We start from the raw sequence: 14,604 nt of genomic DNA, 5'->3' as shown, positions 1-14,604 counted from the left end.
AAACCTTCGTTTGATAGAGGACGGGCATACACTTGACGACAAGGATGCACTTTCTAAATGGTTAAGTGGGGGCCCGTGAAACTGTGAGTGGGGTTAAAAATCATTATAGTGGTCAAAAAGTGATTTTTAATGTGTTTGACAACTATATGATATTAAAAATTATGTGTGACGGTGTATGGGGTATTTAGTGTCCCCTAACCGTCCTATGTGTGGTCAACATGTTTCTGCCGGAATGGCCCTGTTGGGTCCGTGGCATTCATCAGGACCAAATTATGAGTGAGGGCTCCGTTCTTACCAGGTGTTGGTAAGACACTACCACTGTGTGAGTGTAGCATAGGCCACACTTCACTTCCTATGGTGCTTCCAAAGGTGAAGCCCTAATTGGTTGGACAACTTGTCCCAAGGGGGGAGGAGGGACGGGGGTAATCCACCGTTATGTTACTTTGTAACACGGAGCAGAATGTGCCTGTGTCCTAGGCGTCCGCTCGAACCTCCCGTGTGATGCCAGGGCTCTAGAAGATTTCTACCGTGTAGTACAGTGGGTACATGTCGTCCCCTCTAGAAGGGTGGGATCCTACTCCCACACCAGTTACTGGTGTGGGGGTAGGATTCCAAGTTGTTTGACACCAAACACAACATGTTTTGATGCAGTCATTCCAAAGTTAGCATTTACCGCGAGGTTATAATGCACTTAAGAGTATATGGTTTAACTGCATCCACAAACAGCAGCAGAGAATAGACTCTGCTAGCTGCAGAGGGGTCCTGCTCAGGCAGAAGCACCCCCTCACATAGTAAACCAAGCACCCTGCCCTCAGGATTGTTAGGGCCTGATAGAGGGGTGACTGATAGGTTTATATGTGTGTGTATGGTGAGATATAGGAACCTATACCTAAGTGAGGAGTGCTAACACTACCTCACACAGGCTGCAGTAGCAGGCCTGTGGTGTCAGATTGTGAATGCTTCCCAGGGGTGGCATAATACATGCTGCAGCCCCTGGTAGGCCTGTGAAGTACCAACGCCCTAGGTACCTAAGGTACCATATACTAGGGGCTCATAAGGTACCACAGTATCCAATCACTAGTGCATCTAATATGCACACCAATCATTTAAGGGAGTAAGCAGATAGGCTGGGGTCCTGGATAGCAGGATCCCAGCCAGACTAGTCAAAAACCATTCAAACACCAGGAAAAAAGTGGGGGCAACCACATAGTCAGATTCCACCTTCCTACAATCGTTCTTTAGCTCACTTCGCCACCTCAGTTCAGACCCAGCTATATGCAAATCAGTCTTGGCCCTGTGCTTCATGGAACAGTCCAGCCCGAACTGCCAAGCCAGGTCTTCCCTGAACCGGAAACAAGCATCCTGGGACCTGTTTGTGGGTAACGCCCTTCATCAGCCAGGCTAGCTTGACTTCAGTGGCATGGAGAGCACGGGTTCCACGTCTGGGCATACCCATTCCTAGTGCTCACTGTACCACTGGATTCATAAGGAACAGGGTCAAGACTGATTTGCATGTGCCAGAGTCCAAACTGGGGTGGCATGGTGAGCAAAAGAACGATGGATTAAACCCAGATCTTTGTGGCTGGGGTGAATGTTTGCATTGTTCGGCAATCCATCCGTCATTTGTTCCTTTTGCATATGTCAGAAGCTCAGCATTGCAATCAGCTTTAAGCTGATGTGCTTTGCCCCTTCTCTTAGTGAAAGTGTTTTATTGCAGTAGGTTTCGGAGCAATTCACTTACAATCCTATCCTGCCTACACCATTTCGTCAGAGTGTGGCAGGGGAATTGCCTAAATGCTGGGAATCGTACTGTACCAAACAGTAGTATCTATCTATAAAGACTGAAATCTATTGCCCATTAAAAATCTCTAAAGATCCCGAATGCTACAAGAGCCTAAGAGAGCTAAGCAAAGTCTTCTTCTGTAACATTACTCAACAGGAGGCAGATTTAAATGTGATCCGTGAAAAGACTACATAAACAACTTTATAAAACAACATGAGTGGTGATTAAGTAGTAGGACTGTGAAATATAATTCAATAGTACGTAAATAGAAGGGTACATAAACGCATAAAGGCAATCATCAAAGTACTATTTGTTTCTTTCCCTACTAGCCAACTTTGCATACCCAAGTCTGGGAGCATACATGTTTTCTGACACAATAGTTTGTTATTCAATGAACCTTGAATAGCTGTTTACAAAAATATTCTTACCCTAAAAGAGATGCTGCCATTCTGGAAGTGGCTAGAGTCGGAAGCATTGGAACCACGGAACACTGCTGTTTGAGTCCCTGCATTGAAGATCCAGACCCCATGCTCCCAAACAAGGTCCTCCAGATCGTAGGCAGGGTAGAAATAGGACTTTGAGATGTGAGTGAAGTCCGCAGTGTTGTTCCCATCATAATACTCAAAGACCTACAACAATAACACATAATTGTACATTACAAAAGCATTGATGCAACAACGAAAATATTACTTATCTTCGATAACAATCAATCTGGTGGATACTCCCTATACTCCATCAAACTGCAAATTCCTCACCTGTTATATTATCCTTTGGAGCCGCACTGAATCTGGAAATTTACAATAGCTCTGCTTTGCAAGTAGGGAGTGCGGGCTCTGTCACAGTGCGAGAAGAATTACCCACATGACATGACTGGAACCGTATGGCACCACAGTCCATTCCCCTCTATTTTTTCCATGTCCTTGGAGGAGGAGGAGGAGAGGAGGAAAAAAAATCAATTTGGGACCGTGCGGTGTAACAATTTAGGCTGGAAACTCTTCAAATGTGGCTTATAGCCATTCTTCAGAAAGTGGAGTGGGTGGGATTGGGGAGGATTCCTTACCTGTTGAACAGATTTTGATGTAGACACCCTTAAACAGGCGCGGTTGTTGTGAAAGGCAGAGAAAAGCAGAAAAGGTGGCAATAAATCCTTTGATGATGCTCACTGCACAGCCCTCCTGGACCAGAGATAGAGAGAAACAAAGAACCTCCAATAGACATTCCTTCACGGGATGCATTGTCTGCACACCAGCATATGAACCCATCTACTTCCATAGTGGACTCACTTGGTGGACAGGCACCAGCCTGAGAGTGCTTCATGGACCACTTCCGTTGGCAACTAGAAAAAGCTCAGGTACCCCAGCTCAATCTGCACACAATAAGGAGCTACAGAGGGAAAAAGACCTAGGTCGCCCTCCTCTCAATCAATATTTATCTACACAGGCCTAGGTCTTGGAAGGTATAATGGCCATAAGCTGTGGTTCAAGCCCTATCACTTTAGGTATCTTGTACTCCCCGTATTTCAAATTTGAGGTAGTCACCAACAAGCTAGCCACCTTCAGTTTTTGATTTATAAAGGATTTTACTTCAGGCAGTCTCCCCAATGAGCCTCACGGTGTAAGGGCTCATGTAAAATACACCGGGTATTTTTCCAGTTATGGAAAAATGTGTGTAAGAAAAAAATGTGTGTAAGAAAAAATGTGAGCGAGGCGAGATGGCACCTCACGTGCGCAACACCAATTGAGCCTGCTGATTGGTACTCATCAGCTCTGCCCACTTTTGTCATCATCGGTTGCCATCACGCTCCAAAAAATATTAAACAAAGTGTCCACAAAGATAAACCCAAAAATGTGAAGGTAAGTGGTGAAGAAATCACATACCAAAGTACGACTGAATAGTGAGGATAAAGAATGAAAGTAAAAAATGAAGCAGATGCACCCTCTATAGGTTCAAACTTGATTCTTCCTTAGATGTGCACCCAATTCAAAGCTTAAAAAGGTTGCTTAATATGCATACCATTATGTAGTGCCAACATGTTTCATCGCCAAATGTGTTTGTAGCGATTTCGTCAGGGCAAATACAGTCGCTTGGCACACGTCAGGGACACTTCTTAGAGTTTCATTCGGGGACTGCCAAAAGTAAAAAGACACATAACACTCAACCATTTCGACATCCCATTCTACATGGATGGATATATATCTCTCATTTGGATCCATCAATTACCCTTATTGAGCCATGGCCTCGCGTACCAGCTCGTTCCTATAGATCACCCTCGGGCTCCTTGTGTGAGTCCTCGTGGTGGTTCAGCATTCAGCTGTAATGCCAATCTATAGATGGGCAGTTTCGATATAGTCAAATTTCTCTTGTTTTCATAATCATACCGGCACCATAAGACCTCTCACGGATACAGCGGGCCCCTTGTTATTATTGTTGCTCTTATGGAACCCTCTCCTTTTGTTGTTTCACTACATACTAATCAGCGCTGGAATTAAAAGTGCCCGGTATGCATTCATACAGACTGGAGATATATATCCATCCATGTAGAATGGGATGTCGAAATGGTTGAGTGTTATGTGTCTTTTACTTTTGGCAGTCCCCGACGTGTGCCAAGCGACTGTATTTGCCCTGACGAAATCGCTACAAACACATTTGGCGATGAAACATGTTGGCACTACATAATGGTATGCATATTAAGCAACCTTTTTAAGCTTTGAATTGGGTGCACATCTAAGGAAGAATAAAGTTTGAAGCTATAGAGGGTGCATCTGCTTCATTTTTTACTTTCATTCTTTATCCTCACTATTCAGTCGTACTTTGGTATGTGATTTCTTCACCACTTACCTTCACATTTTTGGGTTTATCTGTGTGGACACTTTGTTTAATATTTTTTGGAGCGTGATGGCAACCGATGATGACAAAAGTGGGCAGAGCTGATGAGTACCAATCAGCAGGCTCAATTGGTGTTGCGCACGTGAGGTGCCATCTCGCCTCGCTCACATTTTTTCTTACACACATTTTTTTCTTACACACATTTTTCCATAACTGGAAAAATACCCGGTGTATTTTACATGAGCCCTTACACCGTGAGGCTCATTGGGGAGACTGCCTGAAGTAAAATCCTTTATAAATCAAAAACTGAAGGTGGCTAGCTTGTTGGTGACTACCTCAAATTTGAAATACGGGGAGTACAAGATACCTAAAGTGATAGGGCTTGAACCACAGCTTATGGCCATTATACCTTCTAAGACCTAGGCCTGTGTAGATAAATACCCCAGCTCAATCAACAGACAAAGGTGAAGGTTCAGAAAGTTGGGGTACAGCACCGACATGCCCTGAAGCAGGCCTTTGGAAGTAGACGCAGCAGGAGACACGGGCAGAAGTGTATAAAGCCTGCATACCACATTCTCCTTGGTCAGTCTGTAGTGATGAAAATGATTTGGACCTGGTCCTGGCAAATCTTTCTTATACCCCACAAAAGGAAAAAGTGAAAAGGTTCCACCTCAACTGATACGTGACCCACAAAGTTCCTTGTAGCAGATACTGGGGGCACAGAACTACAAGCAATGGGCATTCTCATCAGTGGCAAAGAGATCCACCAGATTACTGGACCACCTATGGGTGGAGACACCACTGGTGGTAGGCCTGGATCCTCTGGGGAGGAGTTGGAGTTCAAAAGGGAGGATGTGTCCATTACTGGCTCTATGAACATGAGGCACTAAGAGGGTTCTAGCTGAGACTTCGGCAATAAAATGGACAAGCCCAAGTTGAACATCAGGAATTCAGTCACCTGAAAGTGATCTCACACCATTTTCAGACAGGCCTGTAGAAAGGAGGATACCCTGTCCTCCCACCAGCCACACATGCTCCTTCAATGGGAGAGAAAGTAGCTTTCAAAGGGATGCCGGAAAAGAAGATGAAGAGTGTTGCTGGGCCCGATGAACCCTGCCTTTGCCTCTGCACTGACAGAGAAGCTGGATTTGTTGCTCTGGAGGTTAGGAGAACTGAAATTAAATTGGTTTGAGAACCTTCAAAATGTCTGACACTACCTATAATCCTTCAAAGGTGAGTAGAGGCCCAAAGATTGGGCTGCAGATGTTCCCTCCTTAAACCTTTTCAGGGGAGCGTCCTCTTTGTCTCCAAAGAGCGGGGCTCAGTTGAAAGGCATATCCAGCTATGCCGCTTGGACATCACCTGAAAAGCCTGTTGATCAGAGCCAAGCATGCCTACATAATGACACTTATGAACCTAGCCACAAAATATTTGGTGTCTCGTCCTGCCCCGATATGTATAGAAGTGTACTGTCCATGACAGACTAGCGCACCAAAATACTGAGTCTGGCAAGTTTGAGAAAACCATTGCTTCAAAATCTCACATAGCCTGCTTATATATCTTCAAAGGAGACAGGCAGCATTAGGCAGACACAGGGCCAGGTTGCTTGTTGAAAAGAAAAATTTCTCCACTGCATCCAATTTCTTAGATTTACCATTAGGTAGGTTTACTTGGAATGTTTCAAGGTTTTGTTTTGAGCAAAATGATGGGAGTGCCACTGGGCTCTTGGGGGAAGGATGCATCAGCAGTACAGCTGGGTTATTCCGACCCAACTTTTATCTCTGTGCTACTAGACGGATTACTGCAGGAACTGATGTGGACTTTTCCTTTACCTCATTCTATGGTTTGTATCTCTGGTATGAACTTACGAAGCATTAGGTGCTTCCTTTGATTAAATCACGTCTGGAGAAACTGATAACCGTCCCAGCTTTGCCCTTTTAACATGGTCTGTATGGCATTTGCAGCTGTAACTGATGATGATGCTGATGGACTGAGTGGTTCAAGGATTGCTGGATAGGCAAACTTCGTTGGCAAAATGGACTTGTGGCAGGTTGGGGAAGAGGTGGGCATTGTAGAAGTTGTGGAAAGGGACTATGTATGTAACTGTATGGTATTTATAAACTGCAAACATAGCCGGAAGTTAGCAGAACATTGTACAGGCTCCAAGGAAAATAAACAATCAGTGTGTGACTGGAAGGGAGTTGGCGACTATGAGCAAAGGTAGACTGTTATTGCATCATGATGTAGTGTTCTTTAAAAAGGTTCACCTTCAGCTCTTTCCTAAATTGCAGAAAAGTTGGGGCAGTTCTGATCGATACATGAATGTTATTCCATAGCTGGTCTGCTTAAATGGAGAAGGTGTTTGCCTCGTAATTTCGAGCACTTCTTAATTTCCAATCTAATGTTGTCCTAGCTGGAGGTGAACCAATAGACCACTGAATGGGAGCTTTTCAGCCAGATGGACAGGAGTACCAAGAGTACCATCATGATGGGTTTGTAGAGGATGCAGCTGGTTTTGATAATTGAGTGGACTGGAAAGGGCATTTAGTAAAGTACCAACAGGGGGAAGGTGATGTGGTCATATTTCTTTAGGCCCTTGATTAAGTGTGCTGTGATGTGTGGAATGATTTCACTTTGAATAGCAAGGGCCATTATGATTTATTTTAATGCAGAGAACTGTCCATCTTGATCCAGTCCTTTTCTGCAATGCCTTGCCTTTGTTCGCCTCAGAGAACTGGACAAAAAGCTGATCGTCCAACCAATGGTCTTTGGGATGATCGATATAGAAGCTCAAAGCTCTTCTGAGGTCCAGCCAATTGAGTTTATCCATCTTTGGTGCTGAGGACTAGGATGATCATTCTGATACATTGTCTGGGGAAAGAGTTGAGTTCACTCAAGCAAACAGAAGTTAATGCAGCCAGGAACACAGATTCAGAATCAGGATATGTAATGAATACATGTGCATTGGTTCGTAGGAAGTTCATAAGAAAAGTTAGGACCAAATTAAGATCACACAGGGGCATCACAAAGGGTTTACAGAGTAACAGGTGTCAAGCCTTCGTGAAACTTCATCACAAAAGGTGATTTGAAGAAGGATAGCCAGTCTGGCAAACGTAAAAAGGCAGACTGCGCTGGTCCGGGAGCAGGAGATCCTCCCGAAGCGGTAGCCTGATTCGAAGGACAGATGCTCATGCCTAGAAGTTCTGGGTACCACACTCTCCTGGCTCAATCCAGAGTTGCTAGAATAACTTGAACCTGGTCATCCCAGACTTCTTCAGAACTCTGGCAGAAGAGGAAGAGGTGGAAAGACATACTGGAGTTCCATGCTCCAATCTATCTGGAATGCCTCCAAGAGACAGAATTCTTTGAAACTCCAGCGTGCAAAATATGACACAGCACGTTCTTGGTGGTGGCGAAAAGATCTAGTCACGGCTCTCCACATTGTTGGAATATGCCCTGTACCACCTTCAGGTGTAACCACCATTTGTGAACCGCCAGGTGTCGCTAGTTGAATTTGTCTGCCTGGCTCCACCAGTTGGGTTACGATCAGGGAAATGCCCTGATGCTCTAGTCTGCTCCAGAAGAGAAGGGCCTCTTGGCACAGGCCTCACGACACCACCTTGCCTTCTTGATTCAGTACCACAAAACAACCTCAACCTGCTCTCTTTGATGCATAGTAGGAAGGCTTTCAGCAGCAGGCAGATGGTTGCAACTTCAATACATTGATATGGAGTCATGTCTCAGCTGGAAACCAGTCCTTTGATCTCCGCTCTCCGAGATGACCTGCTCATCCCCTTAGAGAAGCATCTGTCACCATTTGTCAGCTCTGGGTGGGGCAGGGAGAGGGGTCTGCCAAAGGTCCAACTGCTGCAGAATCAGCATTGCAGGTCTTTTTTTGCAGTTCTTTCTGAAATTTGGATGGAATCAAGACAGGTTCCTCGGGTGCTGGGCCCACTGAGTCTTCAGGTTCTAATGCAGGGCCCGCATCGGCCATCTGGCATAGTCAATTATAGAATGAAGGACTCCCAAGAGGTCCAGAAGCCTCAAAGCCACTCTCACTAAAAAGCCCCAGCAGACTGAGACTGAAACATCAGGATCATAGCCTGAATGTCCTGGACTAATAAAGTAGGGAAGTCCCAAAACTGTACCGTATCCTGGATCGCTGCAACGAAAGGGAGCCTCTGCGAGGGAGTCATGCGTGACTTCGGCAAGTTGATAGTCAACTCCAGCTAAGTCAGGAGGTTCGCAGTAATCTGGAGGTGGTCCGCGGCTCTTTGTGGCGAGTCTGCCTTCAACAGACAGTCGCTATGAAAACTGGAATGCCCCAACTACAAAGGTGTGCTGTGACCAGTGAATCACTTTCGTAAACATCTGAGGGGCACTTGTGAGGCAGAAGGAAAGGACGGCAAATTGCAAATGTTCCTGGCTCACCCTAAACTGCAAGTAGAGTCTGTCAGACTGCAGTATGGATACACAAAAGTAGGCGTCCTGCAAGTCCAATATAAGATCATGACCTCTGTCATACTTTGGCATGAGTAAATTGCGGGAGTGACAGCCAGTCCCTATTTCCCAGGCAAAGACTATTTCTATGGCTCTTTAGGCCAAAAGAGCCTGCACTTCTTGGATCAAAATGGACAGATGCTCCTCTGCAAGATGTTCTGATGTGGGTGGAAGATGGAGCCAGTCGGAAAGGTGGCAGGACATAGCCTTGTTGGACGATATGAAGGACCCAAAGTTGGATGTTATATTTTGCCAAACTTGAAAGAAATTTCTGATCCTGGCTCCAACAGGGTGGTATGCCATTATGAGCAAACTAAAATGGCTTTGAGGCAAAAGCCGGCGGAGATAGGAAGTTCACGGTCCTTGGTGGCCTAGATGTTGTCAACATGACCACATTCCTGACCATGAAAGGACTGGGTGCTTGCTGTCGGGGCAGTGGGGTAGCCGGTATGCCAACCCTCAGTAGGAGCATGAAAAGGGGTAGCCGGTATGCCAACCCTCAGTAGGAGCATCAAAAGGGGCAGAACTATTTAGGGTACTATCTTGCAGGGGTATACTTTCCCAAGGAAAGAGCCATGGCCTGGATTTCCTTTAAGCAAACCAATGCTGCATCAGCTTTCTCACCAAACAGGCAAGATCTGTTGAATCCATCAAAAGAGGCATTTATGTCACCACAGAAGCCCATAGATCTAATCAGAGCACCACGCTAGTGTCAACTTGCCTGCCCAAGCAGTTGGTGGTGTCTAGTTCTGAATGTATGGTGTATTTTGTCACGTCCTGACCATCCTGGTTGGTTTGAGCGAGGTTGGCTTGAAATTCCTAAGGGAATGCCGGGAAGATCTCACCAACCATATGCATGCCATAACGCATGGTAATACATCCACAGCAAACAGCTGGCATTGACTGACCCGAGGTTTAGATTGGCTGAGGAAAACATACTTTTCTCAAAAGCTTCTTTATGGTTAGACTCTGTCTGGGGAGTCATAGGGAATGATTTAGGGTTCACCCTGCTGGTAGAAGCCTAAACCACCATTCTTTCTAGTGTTGGGTGCTGTGTCAAAAAGTCAGGATAAACAGGAAGCCTGCCAATTAAAGGTGGGCAGGAGCAAGGTCTATATCATATGCTCATTCGGATGTAAGGCAGGGTTTAATTAAATGAAAGTAAGGGCTGAGAAGAAGTTTTCCCACATTGTAAAACTTTAGTTAATACACTAGCTTTTGTCTTCTATAGTTGGCGTGTGCAAATCTAATACTTCCTCTGTCCATCTCATCACTACAGCAAAGGAGGTACTCTCTTCCATTGATGGACCAAGGGGAGAATACAACCAAGTGTGCAGAGAAGCGGCCAACCCATTGGCCTCCTGCAAGTCCATGTACAAATTGTCATCATCATAGTGTCAGAAAAAATAATCCCCTTCATCTCCATTTTCATTTCCAAAGGCTGGTTGTGTCTGAGACAAACTTGACACAGAGTCAGAAAGGACTATAGAGGCAGGGTCTTCCTCCAGCCCTGGTGGTGTCGGGGACTGTGCCGATGTCAAAGAGAGCAGCGAGGATTTTGGTGCCAGATTAGAAATTGGCCCATGCATCAGAGGGGAGAGGAACCAGAGATGGGTTTACAAAATAGCCTCTCTAAAGGCCTCAATCTTTTGCAACATCACTGACAGCCTCAGAAACTCAAAGTGCATTGGATCAGTTGCGAAATCAGATCCTCAGTGGGGGGCTGGGAGCAAGACAGAGAGGCACCCAGATGTCCATGTGACTTCTAAGGCTGAGAGTGTCGGTACTGGGACAGATCTCGCTTGGCCTTCTTGTGCTTTCGTTTCAACTTACCGGAAGACTTGGACTGTGACAAAGTAAACAAAACATTTAATAAGCACCGGGCAAAGATGTCACAAAGTAATGCATTAAGAGATGCTACATTGAAAGTATTGAAGAGTGCAGCGCTTCACAGGACACTGGCGTAGCTAGGGGGGGGCGGTCCGCCCCAGGCGGCACTATTTTTGGGGCGGCGCCGGCACGCATCGGTGCCCGGCGCATTATTCACTTAGCAGCGCCATTTGCATGTCACAAAAGCGACCCCGAAGCAAAATGATGGGTGGGCCGGGCCCGGAGAAAGCCTGCTGGTCGCAGAAAGCGCAATCCTAGAAGCATGTTTCAAGTACAAGGTGTGTTTTCTTACACCTTTTGCCCCTGGAGGAGGAAGCGGGTGATGATGTCAGTTTAAATGAGCTCTGTGTTGCTGACCTTAGCTTCACCCCGGGCGCGCGCTGGTAAAAAAAGGGAGGACCCGGGCGGTGCGGCCATTTGTCTTCATTAGTGCCCAGGCCAGACCCTCAGATCACAACATTGTATTTCCGAAGGATGGCAGGGAGTGGGGATGACGGGGGAGGGAGGGTCCGAAATACGACCCTGCTTCTTACTGCCTTACTTCCTGCTAGCCGAAACTGCCCACATCCAGGGATATACGTGCGTTTATTTCATTGCAGGTGAGATTAAATAGAATGAAGGTGTGAAAATAATCCTGCAAATGAACCCTCAGAGGCTGTAGTTAGATTTAAAACCAATAGGTTGACAATTACACTTAGGAGTGAACAAGCACTGAATGACCTCTCTAGAAAGCATTTTTCACATGTTTATATAGCGCAAACTTGGCCAACCGCTACGCGCTTTCGTTGAGAGTGGAATCGAGTCTGGGAGACTGAAAAGACTGCGCAGGCTGGCATCAGACGGCAGCCCACGGCGCGCTTCAGTTGCAGCAGGAGTTGTTGCGGCCACGAGGCGGCACGGCCCGGAACCGGATTGCTGCAAGCCTCGCAAAGTAAGTGCGTGACAGTGCCACCCTGAAGTCTGTATAATTTATCGGCTATTTCGCTGGCTATGGTATTGGTTTTTATAAATTAGCAGCAGTTGTGGCGCTTTCACGATCACCTGCCTTTTATTTTTTTGCATATTTATATAGCGCGAACTCGACCCGAAGGTATTGGAGCACTTTACATAGTACCGTATTTACATTACACATTCAGGCACGGGTACATTAACTGACCTCGAGGCTCGAACCCTGGTTTCCTGCACCAGAGGCAGCAGCGCAGCCGACGGACCACAGCCTGTGCCCTGTAGATGTTTCACCCAGGTTGCTCCGTTTCCCTCCAAACCCCTGCAGAGAGGCGGCTCCATGCCCTCCCCTGTTTCTCGGTTTGCTAATGAATAACCCTTTGGTGTGTGTTGAACTTACCACCACCCAGTGCAGACATGCCAACCCTCCCAATTCAGGTGGGAGACTACCGGTTTCAAGGCTAGTCTCCCGCCTCCCGATTCCTGCAAGCAAAAACCCGATTCCTCGGGGTTTCAACAGACAGGGCTTGGTATTGTGTAACGTGCTAATTCTTCCGGAAATAGTCTGAGTGGGGATGCAGGGGTTCTAGAAGGGGTGAAAAATCAACAAAGCCTCATTTACAAGCGAATGGTCTTTAAAGACCTGTGAAGTACTCGGGCGGCTATGTGTGTGCCTGGGAAGCGGTTTCAGCCCGGGCTGCCACACACGAGCTGGGGGTGGTGTATGCACTGCCAGGCCAGTGCACAACACTTGCATCACCCTCCCTCTTCCTGCCATTGCGCTCCATGCTTCTGAAATGTAAGAAAAAAACGTGCATGTGTGCTTCAAATGTCCAGTCCTACAGCAGCACACTTCCAAAGCCCATACATGACAGTAACGCCATTCAAGGCCCCAGTCTCCCGAATTTTTTTTTTTTAAATCTCCCACTTTGCTCTTCTGAAATGTTGGCATGTATGCCAGCCCTGAAAGCTCCGCATCGGCTCCCAGGGAATGCAAGGATCAAATTCAACGCCCTCCACTGTCCACATAGCCTACTGGCTCAAGGGGCCAGCCAGGATACTTTCAAAAATCCATACCCCAAAATGCTTTGCAGCACCTTGGCAATGGCATGTCAGAATATATTCGCATCCTTCCAAAACTCGCTTTAGTAGTAGATTGACAGTTTTTTTATGAACACAAAATGGCAATTTTTTATTTATTTTTCTGAGCCTATTTGAACCTGTAGCTTTAAAACATAATGGGCTTTGATAAATCCTTTTGTAGGTGTTGCTGGGTTACTTATTCCCTGTGCTCATTTGACGCGCTGAATAAATATAAAATGTAGAGAGGTCATGTTTTTCAGAGCAGCAGTGCTTTGATGCCAGGCCTCTATGTGCTGCTTTTGTCTGTGGCTGTAAAGCTGTCAGTAGGCAGTCAGGGGAGAGTGCTTTGTTTGGTGTCACACCTGGGGCTCTGCAGTGGCAGACTGCAGGACACAGCAGGAAGGTGGCTGAGACAGGTGAAGAAGGGAGGCTTTAAGACCCCCGCATGTCATGTGACACTCGGAGAGTGCAGGGTTGTGCCACTATGCAGGAAACTGAACCCTGTAGTCTTCAGTGACACACCTCATTATCCAGTGTACCTGAAAATGGAGAAGATGATTGGTGATCTAGAGCTTCATGATGTGATGTAACACTACATCTATCAGGCTCTGGTGCCTGTGTAGACTAATGTATCCTCTACACAGATCAGTGTTTGACCTCATAGTCACACGTTTGTATCCTAGCGGGTACGCTTAGCCGGTCTATTAAATGAGAACCACTGAGTTGGATAACAATAAAGATTTGCTGTTCAGTGCGTAGATGTTCCAAGGTGTGATCATGCACTTGCTATGTTATAACCTTGATGACTGGAATCATGCCTTTCTGTGGCTGCAACATTTCCACATAATTATGGATTTACCATCCTTGCCACATAATCCAACTTCTGCTTTATAATTTTCAGATTTTAACAAAAATAATTTTGACCGTAGTTCAAACGGATTAAAAGCTTTTTACAGCACCACATGTGGTAGACTATGCAATTGTTACCTGTTCGCTTTTCATTTACTGAGTTCTGTATTTAGGTGTTAAATTGGTGCTAATGAGGTGAAACGTTTTCCCCGATAGAATACATGTCTGTTAAACACTAGCGTAGCTAGTGGGGGGGCGGTGGGGTTTAGAACCACCACTGAACATTACCCCAAAAGAGTTCTTTTCACAGGGCTCCATTCCCAACTACCTCAGACCAAGTGTCTCTGGGTTCAGCAGCAGCAAAATCGAGAATAGGTTTGGTTGGTATCTTTAGTTGCAGCAGTTTGCTCCTGTCATCGCTTGACTCTGTATGGTTTGAAGAGGACAGTGTTCTGCTTCCCCATTCCCAAGATATTAATGGGCGTTTAGTCATATAACAAAGTATTAAACCTTCCTTCATACACAAGTCCTCATTCACTTCTTCTGTTCTGATGATGGTCCCGTTCATTGGTTGAACGTGGAAACAAATCCTTTACACCTAAAAGTCGAATATTATTAAAGCGGATTTAAGAATAAAGCAATAATTCTTTGGGAAACCCATCGAAAGAGTAACATCATCATAGTGAGAGTATAAAAGAGCGTGGGCTATTCCCTGAAAGAGGACATGT

At 45.9% G+C, this 14,604-nt stretch overlaps 1 protein-coding gene across 1 annotated transcript in view; it reads right to left on the bottom strand.

Moving 5' to 3' along the window:
• GLMP (glycosylated lysosomal membrane protein) overlaps positions 1-14,604 on the bottom strand; it is an 86,118-nt gene that overhangs the window by 58,625 nt on the left and 12,889 nt on the right. Inside the window, exon 3 of the mRNA XM_085639438.1 lies at positions 2,212-2,412. Coding sequence (XP_085495564.1) covers positions 2,212-2,412 — 201 coding nt within the window. The remainder of the gene's footprint in view (positions 1-2,211; positions 2,413-14,604) is intronic.

Source organism: Triturus cristatus, chromosome 12, assembly GCF_964204655.1.
Source record: "Triturus cristatus chromosome 12, aTriCri1.1, whole genome shotgun sequence".
In the NCBI taxonomy this organism is placed as follows: domain Eukaryota; kingdom Metazoa; phylum Chordata; class Amphibia; order Caudata; family Salamandridae; genus Triturus; species Triturus cristatus.
The sequence above is the reverse complement of the archived record's forward strand: the minus strand, read 5'-3'. Positions and strand labels throughout refer to the sequence as shown.